At 44.6% G+C, this 14,616-nt stretch overlaps 1 protein-coding gene across 1 annotated transcript in view; it reads right to left on the bottom strand.

The window, feature by feature from the left end:
• LOC107085912 (FRAS1-related extracellular matrix protein 1-like) overlaps positions 1-14,010 on the bottom strand; it is a 40,004-nt gene extending 25,994 nt beyond the window's left edge. Inside the window, exons 1-15 of the mRNA XM_015376568.1 lie at positions 13,865-14,010; positions 13,488-13,763; positions 13,323-13,417; positions 12,968-13,227; positions 12,616-12,815; positions 12,164-12,487; positions 11,886-11,994; positions 11,682-11,813; positions 5,990-6,334; positions 2,479-2,621; positions 2,212-2,408; positions 2,033-2,123; positions 1,429-1,596; positions 1,155-1,363; positions 912-1,005 (exon numbers count right to left, since the gene is read on the bottom strand). Coding sequence (XP_015232054.1) covers positions 912-1,005; positions 1,155-1,363; positions 1,429-1,596; positions 2,033-2,123; positions 2,212-2,408; positions 2,479-2,621; positions 5,990-6,334; positions 11,682-11,813; positions 11,886-11,994; positions 12,164-12,487; positions 12,616-12,815; positions 12,968-13,227; positions 13,323-13,417; positions 13,488-13,706 — 2,586 coding nt within the window. The 5' untranslated portion in view covers positions 13,707-13,763; positions 13,865-14,010. The remainder of the gene's footprint in view (positions 1-911; positions 1,006-1,154; positions 1,364-1,428; positions 1,597-2,032; positions 2,124-2,211; positions 2,409-2,478; positions 2,622-5,989; positions 6,335-11,681; positions 11,814-11,885; positions 11,995-12,163; positions 12,488-12,615; positions 12,816-12,967; positions 13,228-13,322; positions 13,418-13,487; positions 13,764-13,864) is intronic.
• Positions 14,011-14,616: the final 606 nt, after the last annotated feature.

Raw genomic sequence — 14,616 nt, 5'->3', positions numbered from 1 at the left:
TGCACTTATTTCAAGAAAAAATTACTTATTGATTTTGATTTCTTCCAGCGTGCTGCTGCTCACAACAACAGGATCTTTGATCATATGATTCAATCTCAGGATGTTTATTTCTGATAAAAAAAATTTCCATAGATTTTTCAGATTTATTATTATTATTATTATTATTTTATTTTTTTTCGAGAGACTGATTTTTAGAAATTGCTTTTTTTTTCAAATCCCAGTTTACAGATTTAATCCTCTCCACTTCTGGCGAGTCTGTACAGAACAATAGAGATGCTATTTGTAACATCCACACAGAAGTCTCACTAAAATCTCTAAAATGGAATTTAAAAAGTAATAAAAACTTTTGAAAAAATAAAAAGTGAATTTTGTTTTTGAATTGATTTCTGTTTAAAAACAGAATCTCGATAAAATGAAGGCAAAATCTTGGGTTAAAAAAAGAAAATAATAAAGGTAAAGATAACATTTGAAATTTTGTTGTTACAAAATACAATACAAAAAGCACAATGTAATGAAAAATAATAATGCAAACCATAAAAATGTGTTGAATTTTCACATACACATTATAAATTACTCTCTAAATTTTTTCCTTATTCAGGTTTTCAAAGCTCAATTTAAAAAAATAAATTCTACAGATCTACTATTTGCTTTTTTCCAACTTTTTATTTTCTTTCAGAAAATGTGAAACACATTTCTTTCCATATTGGACAGGAAACCTTTCGATTTTTCTGGAACAAACTGGATTCGGGTATATGAATCCTACCAGATGTAGGAAGAACATCCTTCTGATCATCCAACATCTGATGTTTCCCAGATCACTTTAACAGAAGACGAATATTTTTGATACCTGGATCATGTGGACAATCTGACCTGCAGACCTGTAAGTCTGATGTCACCGCCTACAGACTGACCTGGATCTGCAGCAGGACGTCCACAGAGTTCAGGCCGTCTGTCACTCTCAGACCAACTTCGTCTTCGCTGGTTTCAGAATCGTCATGGATGTATCTGAAAAGCAGCAGAATGTAGAAGAAGAGGCAGCAGCAGTCTGACACCTGGTTGAGGCTGCAGGTTTCCTCAGTCACTAACACTGTCTGATCCAGATTTTCTGCTCAGCTGGAGGCAGACCAGACCAACCCCTGATGAAGGTGACTCACCTGAGCCTCAGTCCTCTCAGGTCAGCCAGCCTCAACTCGCCTCCCTTCAGCAGAACTTCGCCCTGCAGCTCCAACTGGCCGTGACGCGCCGTCCTCTGAACCTCCACCCGCAGCTTTGCGTCAGGGCTGTCCCGGTCCTGAACCTGGAGGTGCTCCTCTGTCACGAAGGCGCTCCCTCCCTCCTCCACCCGCAGCAGGTTGGTGAAGGCCTGAAAGACGAGATTCAGTGAACCAAAAGATCCACACAAACCAAACTGTGAGGGGGAGCTCTGACCTCAGGGGATAGGTTGTCCACAGGCGTCACAGTGATGTTGAAGACCAGACCGGAGACGGTTCCGCCGTGTTGGTCGCTGACGGAGAACACGAACTGGACGAACAGCGGGTCTGGACCTATGTCCTCCACTGGGGGCATGAAGGCCACTTTCATGTGGTTCACAGCATGCTGCGGGGACAGAGGGAGGAGGGTTCTGTGATCAGAACCACAACCTGAAGACCTGGTTCTGATTTAGCTCAGCTTTAAAGAACACAAAGACCTGATATATGTCCATCCAGGTCTGTAAAATCTATGATCAGAAGAACTTCAGAATAAACAGAATGGGACTTTCTCTGGTTCGGATAAACAGACTAATGAAGTTGGACCTTTGTTTGAAGATGTTTCGCTTCCCATCCAGGAAGCTTTTTCAATTCAAAATGTCAGGAATGGTGTTGGGTTCAAGGTTTTATACAGTAGCCCAACAAAGCCTTGTTTTTGTTTTGAAAACATGCAAATTGCAACAGACGAAGGGGTCCACCTATTTGAACCTGATTTGACCCATTCTGGTTCCTTTAGAAACAGTTTCTGATGTGAATTCTGTGAATATTTGATGGGATCTGCTTACCTGAGAGAAGGAGCTCAGTATCGGCACCATGTGGTCCTTCTTCATAGAGTTGGTGCTGTCTGTGTAGAACAGACGTCCTGCATCCATCAATCTGAAGGGGAAGAAAGATAAAAGCCAGAATGAATGGACCGGGTCAAAACAAGCTAATGGACCAGTCCTGCAATACAGCGGTTCTTTACCCGGGCTGAAGCGGGCTGAAACAAGACTGCGTGATCGTGTAGGTCAGGTCAGCATCCAGGTTCTCTCTGTCTATAAAGAGCAGCTGAGACCTGGAGATGTGGACGACATCCGTCTCCCTGACGGTCAGAGAGCGGACGGTACCAGGACCCTCCACCGGCAGCTGGTCCTTCATCGGAAACACCTGGACAACCACTGTCTGCAGAGACAGGACAGCAGGTCTCAGAGGAGCTCCACTCCTGTCCCAGAACCCAGGAAGTCTGACTCACGTATGTCTGTGACAGATTGGGCGGCTGGTGGCGGTCAGAGAGCGTGAAGTCAAAGGAGTCCTCAAATGTCTCGTCTCCTGAGTGCTGGTAGTAGATCTGACCCTGGATCAGGTCTCTCTGCAGGAAACTGTCCACAGGAACAACTGCTGGGACACAAACCAGGGACAATCTGAGAAATCCACAAGATCTCTGCAGGAGTGATGAGTTCATCATACCCAGAGTGGCCGTCGCCTCATGGTCACAGTTTGGCTCCTAAATACGTCTCTGACCTTTGATTTACTCAGACCTCCTACTCATTTGCCTATTATTGGAGTTTCTCGGAGCAGAAACAGCAAACATTCTCCTACTTTATGTAGAAAACACAACATTTAAATCATTTTTGATGACATTTCTAAAGAGAAGTTAGAATAAAATTTTCAAAATCTTACTTCCTCATAATGAAGAAAATCCTAAATTTATTAGTTTGGCCAAATATTTTTGCAGCTCTTTAGATTGTCTCGTTGTGCACTCTTGTTTCTCTTCAGATCATATAAATCTTTCACCTTTTACTAAAGATTTCTGTGCAGGCGAACAAGAGTTGTCCTAATTTTTTAAAGCCCTTATGAGAGGTAGGGTGATCTTTTTATGGGGGATTGGTGGCCTAGTGGTTAGGGCATAGAGCTTGGAATCCTGAGGTTGTGAGTTTGAACCCAACTCCCACAGACTGCCACTCTGGGTCTCTGAGTAAGACCCCTAACCCCCAACTGCTCAACTCTGAATTTAACCCATCCCCAAGTGGATGGGTTAAATTCAGAGGTAGAGAATGTGAGATCACTAAAGTTCAATTATTATTATAATTGATGGCTGATCACTACAAAAAGGGTCCAACTAAACAAGTCCTGCAAACCTAGATCTAAAAAAGGTATTTTTGATTTAGTTCTGAGACTGATGTGCTAATCAGGGTTATATTCTTTTAGATTATTAATGTCTTTTGAGGATATTCAACTCAAAATAAGTATGATAATCTACTATTGTGATAAGACAATTGTACTTGGTATGTGTTCTTGTTTTTAGAGTATACACCTTGATTTTTAAAGTCTTATCCAAGTGTAATAATCTAACCACACTGATATTACACATATTTGAGTTAAATTTTTTTCAAAAGACTGTCAATGATCTAACAAAATTTTGTTCTTGCTTACTGCAGCAATCTCAAAACAAAAATACTTTCTTTTTTAGATCTATGGCTGAAAGACTTTGTTAGATGGACATTTTTCTAATGTCACAGAACGGTCCAGGTGATGACCAAAGCAAAGAAAACATTTTAAGAAAGAAACTCTTATTCTGTACATGTTAATGACATTTTTAGCCAAAATATACAAATATTTTAGAATATGTATTTAGATAATGAACATTTATTAGTTTTGCTGAATATTTCAGTGTCTCCTTAGGAAAACACATTTGTTTACAATTCATTAAGACAATAGTGAGAGCCGATTCTTTATTTGTGATGCAGTGTACTGTCAGTAATAAAAGGAAAAACATCTTCTTTAGAATTTATTCCAATGAAGTTTACCCAAATTATTGGTATTCAGCGCAAAATACAGATAAAGAGTTAAACTTAGCACTGGACCACTACAAGGCCAGATAAAGCAGGAGCCCTGAACAAAAGACTTCCCCCCATTTTTCCTCTAGCATCACCCTGTCAGGGTGTTTCCTGCACTTATTAGAATTGTCTGAGTGAAAACTGCACCTCAGTTCCATCTGGCTCTCCTAAAAAGTCTAAAGCTGCAGCTTTCTCCACACAAGCCCGAAACACAAGGTTATCCTAACAAGGTAATAACAGGAACTCTCACGGTTCGTCCTATATCAAACAGAAAAACACTGATGTTTTTATTATAAATCAAAATTATAGCTGTTGGAGAGTAAGTCTTACTGCTTTTCAAGCCGTTATATCAACACATAGATAGAAACTTGGCAGCCCGCATAACACGGGCAGCAGAACCTCAAAGATGCACATTGAAAAATGACTTAAAACAGAAATGAATCTGAAGAATTTAACCCTTAACACAATCATGGTACAAACTAACTGTCAGAGTTCAATACATTTCAAATCAGTTTATATATAGAGCGATTTCCCAACATATCTCATCTGAAGGTACTTTATAGAGACAATCCAACCAGATTGGTTTAAAGTTTTCCATCTAAGGAAAACCAGCTGATTGCATTGACTCATTAAATCTTCCGCAATCCCTCATACCAAGCATACATGCAGCGACAGTGGAGAGGAAAAACTCCCTTTTAACAGGAAGAAACCTCCAGCAGACCCAAGCTCAGTGTGAGCGGCCATATGCTGAGGCTGACTGGGGTTCAAGGAGACAAAAGAAGACATACAGAAAGAAGCAGAGATACAAAAGGCAACTGTCAACCAGCTCGACATGCAGCCCTATGCAGGAAACACACAGCCAGGCAGAGTTCAAAGCCATTTCCCACGTCAGAGGAGGAAAGAGAGCACATACAGTTAGTCACATTAAGAGAAACAGGACTACTCTAAAAAAGAGGCCAAGCTCCAGAACTCTGTGTTTTTAAATCAGGGCTTTTCAGGGAGATTTATCTACCAATGTTACAATTATATGTCATATAAACCAAACATGACACTGTCACACAAGCACTAATTAATTGGAAACTGATGCATCAAAAGCATTATGATGTAATGTCATATTAGATAAAGCAGTAATAATGTTACATTTGCATACTGGTGATGAAAATTGGCTCTTTTTGCAGAAGTGTTGATCACAGCTTTAGCTGATATGGAAGATCTTATAGCAAAGACTGTCTAACATCCCTGAAGCAAGATTTAGAAAATATTACACATTCTTTGGCTAAAAATGTCTTTAAACTAATCTAAAGGCAGGTGCTTTGTCTATAATGTATTTTCCTAATCAATTAATGGACTGTCGGCCATTTTCCTTTTTTCTACTTGAAGGAATTCAATGCAGTTTATTTATATAGCTTTTGAATTGATTCAAAGTTTTCTATCTAAGGAAAATCAGTTGATTGCATCGACTCATTGAGTCTTCAGCAATCTCTCATACCATGCATGCTTGTAGCAACAGTGGAGAGGAAAAACTAAGTTTTAACAGAAAATAACCTCAAGTAGAACCAGGCTCAGGGTGAGCCGCCATCTGCTGACGCCGACTGGGGTTCAAGGAGACAGAAGCAGAGATACAAAAAACAAAAGTAAAAGGGGTCCCCATCCAGGAAATACACAGCCAGGCAGACGAGCTCTGAGCCAACTCCCATGCCAGAGGATGAAGAGAGCACATCCAGCCAGTCAGAGTCAGAGAAACAGGACTACACTGGAAAACAGGCTGTCATGTGACCTTGACCATCATGTGTAAATAGACAGGCCAAATAAAACCTGAGTTTGTGACATTTAGGAGCCAAACAGTAAAAATGCCAGAGTTTTCTTAGTGGACCAAAGTGGTTATTACACCTCCTGGCGGACAATCACATGGCTCCTCAGCCTCACCTGTCTCCTGGGTGGAGCTTTTCCTCACCAGCTGGCCTGCACGGGGGGAGGACACTATCTGGTACAGGATGAAGTCATCGCTGGAGTCCAGGTCGGAGGCCAGCAGCATGTATTCCTGCAGCTGCACCGTCCCGCCTTCCTGCACCTCCACCGCCACGTTGTTGATGAGGAAGGGTGGGGAGTCGTCTTTGGGCAGGATATTGATGGGGAACTTGTGTCGGATGCTGTGACGGCCGTCGCTGATGCGGAACACAATGTGGTCACGGGTGGAGTCACTGTCAGAGTGGTGGTAGATGACCACACCCTCCTTCAGGTCCCGCACACGAAACATGAAGGCTTTCCCACCTGTGGGAGAGCAGAGATCAGACCATCAGGGATCCGACTGGTTCCAGCTCTGGTTCCACCAGGGAGAAGGAACAATTGGCCTGGTAACAGGTGTGCAAAGCAGTAGACTGCAGGCTGGCTAACAAGTCCATTAAAGACCAGATTCTCCGTCTCTGCCCATGGATTTCAAGTTATTTCTTTCTGATGTTAAAGACCAGGTCTGGGAGTTCTAGCGGCTGGTTATGACCCATCATCTGGGCAGAACCACCAGTTTACCTACAGGATTAAAAGATCTAAACTCATATTTATTTTTTATGTTGTGAAAAAATGCTTCTGTGGCCTGGAACTGGACGGTTGAGAAGGAGCTATGTTCCACTGAATTCAACTAAGAGAATACATCTGGGTTCTAAAGAGAATGCTCTGGTCAAAATGCTGGGCAAAACAAACATGTTTAAATATAAAATGCAATAAAATTATGCAGGCTTTAATTCATATCTTTTACTAATGTCTTATTGTGGAAAAAAAAAAAAAAAAGAAACGGCTCATTATGCGGGAACTCTGACTCATAATCTAATGCTAGTCCAAAACGAGGTCGAGAGTCAGCAGACCCAACGAAAAGATTTCTATGAGCTGCCTTACATTTCAACCTGAAAAACTCACAAAAGTAGGTAGAGTTTTGAAAATTTGAAAATTGAAAGAATATTTTAAGTCTTTGGTGCTCAGGCTTTGGCGGCAAACATTAACATTGAAATTTACATTGATCACTTTCATGAGCTTCTAAATGAAGTCACCCGGGCTGAAAATGGTGGTGGAATGGAGATGGTATGAAGATGGATGCCAGCTGTAACAAGGCGCAGGTTCGTATGAACCTCCACGATAAGCAAGCATAAAGTGACAGTAGAGAGAAAAAACTACCCTTGAAAAGAAATCTCTGGCAGAAGGCTAAACATGGGGGCCTTCCTCCAGACCGGCTGAGGATGCAGCATGAGTCTAAGGTTTTACTTTAGAGGGGAAAGACAGCAGCTTAGAGAAGGAGCCAGATGGAGCTTGTCAGGATGGAGGAGAAAAATGATGGAGGAGGGTTAAATCAGGGTATTAAGAATCAAAGTCTAACATGTAATCAAACTCTGATGCTTGTTGGGTTGCAGGCTGAGCTGTGATATCAAAGAATTTGAAACTGAGCTCTGAAGGCTGATTGGTTTACGAGGAGGTGCGGATGGATGCTGATTGGATGATTCACAGGTGGGTGAGCCTCTGATTGCATGAGGGTAAGTGATCCAGTTTATTCAGTTGGACTTCTGTCTAGGCTTCATTAAAAACTGGGTTTGAGAGACACCCACTGGGGGGACAGGAGACGTTTTTTTACATCATGGTGATGTGATCCCTGAGGTGTATGGAAGGGCCAAAATATGACATAAAAATACATACACTTGGATGTCCAATAAATTAAATTCACTTTAAAAGAAAAAGGTCTAATATTAATGTATTTATTTGTTAAATAAATGATTCAAATGTTGCATTTTTCTAAATGATTATAGCATTAAATTGCTGCGACAGACTGTTGACCTGTCTGGGGTGTACCCCGCCTCTCCCCCATAGACTGCCAGAAATAGAAACCGGCCCCACCGTGACCCTGACAAGGACTAAGCAGGAGAAGATGGATGGATGGATATACCATCAAATTATAAAATGAACAACTAAGTAATTCAACATCCCATTAAATAAAAAATAAATTTCCAACGATGTATTAAAAAATGAAACGATTTATAAAAGAAAATGTAAATACTTTAATTTATATGTATGAATAAATATAGAGTGAAATCATATATATTTTTTAGGGGCTCACTAGTCCGATTAATCAGTAGTAAATCATTAAAGAACTGATACACCTTCTTTTTTCATGCTACATTTACAGTTATAAAATTGACATCATATTTTGGGTCCCCACATAACTCAGGGATCACATTCCTATGATTGTGAAATCCACTCCCACACTTTGTAAACGTTTCTATTTAGTTCTGTTCTATTTCTGCTCCATTCAGTTCTTTCCTGTTCTGTCCAGTTTGGTTTCACTCGGTTCTGCTTCATTCTATTCTGTTCTATGTTTAATTCTAAATCAACACAATATGCTTCTTTGTTTAAAATTAATATTTTGCATATTTTTTTTCCTGGGGCTCTAATCTATTCATAAAATTCCCCTCTTGTCGTTTTGCTGATGTTTTATGCATTAAATCCAAATGTTGCTTGATAACAGCGCTGCAGGCTGTGAGGCTTCATATCGGCTGCAGTCAGATCCGGTGCGGTCCATTAAACAATTAAACAATCCAAGAACTGGATCTATGGTTTTGTTCCTGAACCACACAGGATGACGGACATTAATGCTCAGATGACCCATTTTCAACAGAACCAGTCAAGATGAGTAATACCAGCTTCCAATGACATGACAAAAACAGGAAGAATCACAACAGGAAGTCATTATTGATAAGTCTGTCTAGGAGAACCTGAATAGAACCAGAGGAGAACCAGAGGAGTACCAGTATAAAGCTATAGGGGAACCAGTGGAAAAGAAGAGAGGATCTAGGGGGGGACTAAAGGAGAACCAGGTGAACCATGGCTGTGACCCTCCTGATGTTTGACCTTTAGGTCCGGTTCTTCAGCTGCTTTAAAAAATGCAGATCTGTTTCTAATGAAGCTCTGCCAGCGTAAAAAAAACAAAAAAAACCCCAAACATTTGGACCAGTTCTTTATCTCCTGCTGCTCAGTACATGAAAAAGTTGTTTGTCCTACATGAAGTAAGTGTCTTCGCGTCCATCTGTTAGAGCGGCACCATCAGCCAACCCGAGCGGCTGTCGGTGGACCGCTTCCAGTCGGAACCTCACACTTTGATTTAATTATCATCTCCAGCTCCCGCCCTCCTCTGCTGCCACCGTCACTGAGAACGACCGGGTTTGTGTCGCCGCCTGAAGGCACGACGGGGTGAGAACACCGCTGGGCCACGCCATGGCATCCTTTCCGAGGACGGGGACTTCCTGCCTTCCTGTGCCAGGGAGACAGAAGGCCAAGGTCAGCCGACAGATTGAGAGACGAACGGTCGCAAGCCCGAACCTCATTAGAGAGAGTACCGAGGGGAACCGGCTCTCCATCCCAGAGATGGAAACAACTCAGTAATTGGGCCCAAAGGTGGCGTTGGGCAGCAGGCCCAAACTGGCAGAAACGGAACACGGAGGGAGAGAGAAAGAGAGAGACGGGCAGTCGTCCATTTGGCTGTAGGCGCTGAATGGGCCGGCAGTGACTGTCCAGGGCTGACGCTCTGAGGGTCAGCCTGCTCCTCAGAGACTCAGCATCTATTGCAGCTTCCTGGAGGACACACAGCCTCATGGAGGACGCTCAGCATCCTGGAGGACACACAGCCTCATGGAGGACGCTCAGCATCCTGGAGGACGCACAGCCTCCTGGAGGATGCTCAGCCTCATGGAGGACGCTCAGCCTCCTGGAGGACGCACAACATCCAAAGCTGAGAAAGAGGAGTTGAACTACATTGCTAAGATGTTCTAAAGTATTAATCATAGAGGTTCTGCTGCATCGACTGCAGCTTCCTGGAGGACACACAGCCTCCTGGAGGATGCTTAGCATCCTGGAAACGCTCAGCCTCCTGGAGGACACACAGCATCCAAAGCTGAGAAAGAGGAGGAAGAACTACATTTCTCAGATGTTCTAAAGGATTCACGATAGACATTTTGCTGCATCGACTGCAGCGGGAACAGCAGCTCAGAACTAGATAAAGATCTGATTCTGGAACCAGATGTTGGAGTCAGTTTTGTTCTGATCGGGTTCCTGCTCTCCTGAGAGTGGATTTAAGGTTTAGCATCGAAACCTTAAATCCACCAGGTTTGGAACTTATCTCCAGGACTGGTTCTTGATCTGGTCTGAGAGTGAAATTGTCCAGGTAACCCATACATCCTCATCCCAGGGGAAGCAGCGTTTATAGATCAAATCTTAACTGAAAGCAGAATTGTAGCTTTAGGTCCTGATCCAAGTAGTTCCTGGTTCAGCCTGGTTCCTTCCTGGGGATCCATTACAGACCCCTCTGGTATAAACAGAACTTGATCAAGCCAAAAAGCATCCAGGTTAAGGAGAACTTTCCAGCTCCGCCCCCTGAGAGATCAAAGGTCCCTCTGGGTCACATGCGTCACAAAATGTCCATGTGATCTGTGATCGTTATGACTGTGATCGTTCTGGAATCTGCCAGCCGTGTTGTTTCATCTGATAAGGACCCCCAAACACCCCCACCCCACACACACACCCATCGAAGCTCTTCATTGTGTGTGTGTGGGTGTTTTGGTGTGAGAGTGGGGACTTTCCACATTTATTGCATTGTGAGGACCCACAGGTTCTGATGAGGCCCAGACGTTTGGGGAACAAATTCAGGTTAGAAACAAATGGAAGTCAATGCAAGGTTTACATAAGTATAGGAACACATAGAATATATATGTGTGTTTACTGTCCTTAGAGATTAGTTTCAACATGTTTTTTTTATATTCTACTAGTAAAGTGAGGACTTTGACATTTTTTGGTCCTGACATTTTTAGGGACTGGAGAAATTCAACTTTAAGTCATAGAAACGACTGAAAAAGAGTTAAAGTCAAAACAATGTATTGTTTGTAATAAGGTATGTCGGGAACACAGTATGTGTGTGTGGCTGTGTGTGTTTTTGGTGGGGGGTGAAAGAGACGATGCAGCTGCTCTGTGTGCACGGTGCCATGAAAAGCCATCCGTGGCTTCAATCTGCTGTTCCAAACAGTGGCAGCGGGGTGGAAGGGACAGACATGGACAGGAGGGGGACGGGGGGGTCAGAGGTGGCCCCTGGCAAAGTGACCCCGGCCCCATTTTACACCTGATTAAAAAACACGTGCAGGGACAGGGGACATATGCTGCTAAAGGAGAGAAGATGATGGAGGTAAGAGGGTCGCGAGGAGGAGAAACCAGGGCTGAGGGGGTGGGGGGTTATTTGCAGGAATGTTGGTTCTGATGCATATAGCTGTAAATGGACCTGTTAACTTAACCCACTGAAATCCATTTATCTATCATTTCTAAATCCTGGGAGTTTATCCAAATCCAGATTAGAGAGCGGTTGTTGTAAACACCCTGATTCTGATACCAGCTTGGAATCAGAATCAGGGTGTTGAGAGAGAGACTCAGCAAATCCCCAGTTGGGACTTTTCAAAAATGTCAAATGTTAATAAAAATAAAGGTGGGCAGAGGTCAAAGTTCATAAAGCTGCTTCGCTTCCTGATTGGTCAGATTATGAAAGGTGTGAAGATTTCCCAGCTGTCTTGAATGCAGCAGCCCCTGACCTCTGGCCCCTCACCTCTGACACTGAGCCGCCCGTGCACCGGTCCGTCCACAGCCACCAGGTAAACGGCATCAATGTTGTCCTTATCCACGATCTGCAGCTGCTCCCATGTGATTGGTCGGGACTGACCCTCCAGAAGGTTCAGACCTGAGGGGGACACGTCCGGTCGGGTGTCAGAAATTGCAGTTTTTATCGATGCTGAGGGAAAATCAAACATACCCATGTTCCACGAGACTCTGGGTGCGTTTGTTTCGGACGCCCTAATGGACAGGTGGACCAGGAAAGGTGGGCTGTTCATGAAGGATCCATCTATCGCCTGGAACTCAACCTAAAGAGGACACAGATTTTTGTCTCAGTTCTAAGGTGCTGATTCAAAACCCCAAACAGTTTGTTTATTCTGATCAGAACCAGAACCTGATTTGCTGCATGCCGACATTTGTCAGAGTGTTGGTTCTTACTGACAGAACCAGGCACTGCTGTCTGAACCTGGATGGTACCTGGAGGTTCTGGCGGATGCTCTGGCTGCTGTTTGGCGGCTGGTAGGCCACCTTCATGTCATGCAGGTCCAGCCAGGTGAAGGACCGGATGGGTTTGGTGTGGTCCTCTAGGTGTGTGATGTATCCGTCCGCTGGAGGCACCATCACGTTAAAGACCAGCTGGTTCTGCGGTGTTTCCGAGTCTGTGGCATCCAGTGCTGCGGTACTGAAGGGGGTAAGGATGAACAGGTCCACCTCCAGGATGAAGGAGGCCATAAAGCTGGCCTTTGGGGGCTGATTTGGTACAGCTCCATTGATCAGAACCGGCAGCCAAAAGGCTTGTGACTAAGAGAGAGGGAGCAGTAAAATCTGTGACGTCCTGAAGTGTGTGGAAATCAGCACTGTGTGTGAGGATCGGTTCACATGTGTCTGTCCGGGAGGATCAAACATCTGCATGGTTCCCTTTGCCTTACCTCCAGCAGCTTCCTCGTCCCCTGCTCCCTTAGCTCCACCCGGATTGGAAGATAATCGGTTCTGGGGGATGGAGGACTGAGGTGCTGGTACTTCAGGCCAGAGCTCAGGAAGTCCTGGCAGCTGGTTTTAAGGAACCGGACCTCAGTGACATGGTGGAGACACGGCTGGTTTCCAGGGCAGAAGTCCTCCACCTGACGGCCTGCAGGAGAAGAGGAACATCAACTTATTTCTCCATAAGTTCTGGTTTGTTCTGTTCTAAGCTTCTTTTATGAAAAACAATAAAAACTCAGATCTGACATGTCAATAGGATGAAGGTCAGAAACACGGAAGGTCTATTCAGGTTTGCCGAACCTCTGCGGAGCACCGAGTCCTCCTCACGGACCAGCCGACCCGCCATGGGAAACTGGGTCTCTGCGGTCATCAGCCTAATGGTGCAGACCAGGTCCTCTGGAACCCTGATGCTCAGAACAGTGCTGTTGATGGGGTTGGACAAACCAAAGAACCCAGAAACCACCAATGGAGTGCTGCCTTGCTGCACCACACCGGATCCCTCATCCACCACCCGGACCTGGAGGACCACCATCTCCACCTGCGTTTCTAAGGCTGTGAATCTGAAGAGGGAAACCAGACAGTCTTAGAGAGAAAAACAGGACTGGGTTCGGGTTCCACAGAAGTCTGCTTGGTTCCGCTCAGAGTAAGGTCCTACCTGTACACTCGGAGCAGCACCGTGTCATTATCCAGCAGAGGACTCCCGTTGTGGACATATTGGACCTCGTCCTTCAGGAAACTGCAATCAAACATCTGCAGAGCAGAAACCCAGTAAATCCACTACACTATTCCCAGTTGGCCCACTAAGTTATGCTCCCCTCACCTGTGGAGTCAACTTCCCCACCCTCTGGGTCACCGGCTCGTTCAAAACCACCTCCACCTTACAGTTAGAGTTCGGATCCACGCGGATTTTTAGAACTGACTCACTGATGGAAACCGATCCACCTCTGAGGACCTGCACGCCTGAGTTCACCTGCACCACAGAGCCGGAGCTGATGGGAACCCCGAGGATGAGGAGCACAACTAGAGCCAGAGAAGCCATGGGTCCACTTTTACGGGGCTAGCTGAGAAACTTCAGAACTTTATCGTCACCTTGGACCTGGAGGGAGAACATGAAGAAACATCTCGGTTCAGGCTTTAGAGTGATTCCATGCAGCCTGAAGGAGGGAAAACATCTCTAAGGCTAAGGTGGGAACTCACCAAGGCAGGAAGGACCAGAAGCAAAGGGAACAACAATCCGGCAGCGGCCTCAGGTGCACAAAACCCTTACCCTGCACTATACAGCACAAGGATCTGCACACCCAACTGGAGATTCTGTTGCCTTTTGGCTAAAGTCCTTTTGGTTCATGAAGATTCGGGTCACTGTGGTCTGTCTGAAGCTGCTAGTGTTTGCTAGAAGATCTGATGAACAGAGCGTGATTTAAACTTCGTCCCGTATCATGAAATAGTTCCATCTTGCATGTCGGTTCTCAGTTTGAATGTCCTTAATCCAGCAGGACTGGCACCTGCACCAACAGAGTCACATTTCACCGGTTCGGTAGGAAGCAGAAAGCAGCAGGACTTCCTGGTTCTAAAGAAGGTTTAGAAGAAGGAGAAACCGCTGAAACTGAACTCAGAACAAAAAATGAAGCTGATCTTTAGAAACCACGACACCCACAGCTGGAGACTGACCTCTGACCCCTAAAACACCAACAGAAACTAAACGTGTAGAAATACTGGCAGCAGAAGGAGGTCCGACCCACTCAGGTTCAGCTCCTCTCAATTAGTAATCCTCTGATCAACAAGCTGGACATAAAGAATCTTCACAGCCGCAGCAGAAAGTTTCAGTTCGTTCACCTCAGATCACATTCAGCTCTGACAACAAAGTGTCAGAAAACATCCGCCCAGCTTCCAGCCCTACCCCCCGCGGTCCTGACCAGGTCAGCAGGATGAAGCAACCAGCTGGACGAGGA

The sequence above is a fragment of the Cyprinodon variegatus genome, unplaced genomic scaffold (assembly GCF_000732505.1).
Source record: "Cyprinodon variegatus isolate N-32 unplaced genomic scaffold, C_variegatus-1.0 Scaffold136, whole genome shotgun sequence".
NCBI classification, from domain to species: Eukaryota; Metazoa; Chordata; class Actinopteri; order Cyprinodontiformes; family Cyprinodontidae; genus Cyprinodon; species Cyprinodon variegatus.
The sequence above is the reverse complement of the archived record's forward strand: the minus strand, read 5'-3'. Positions and strand labels throughout refer to the sequence as shown.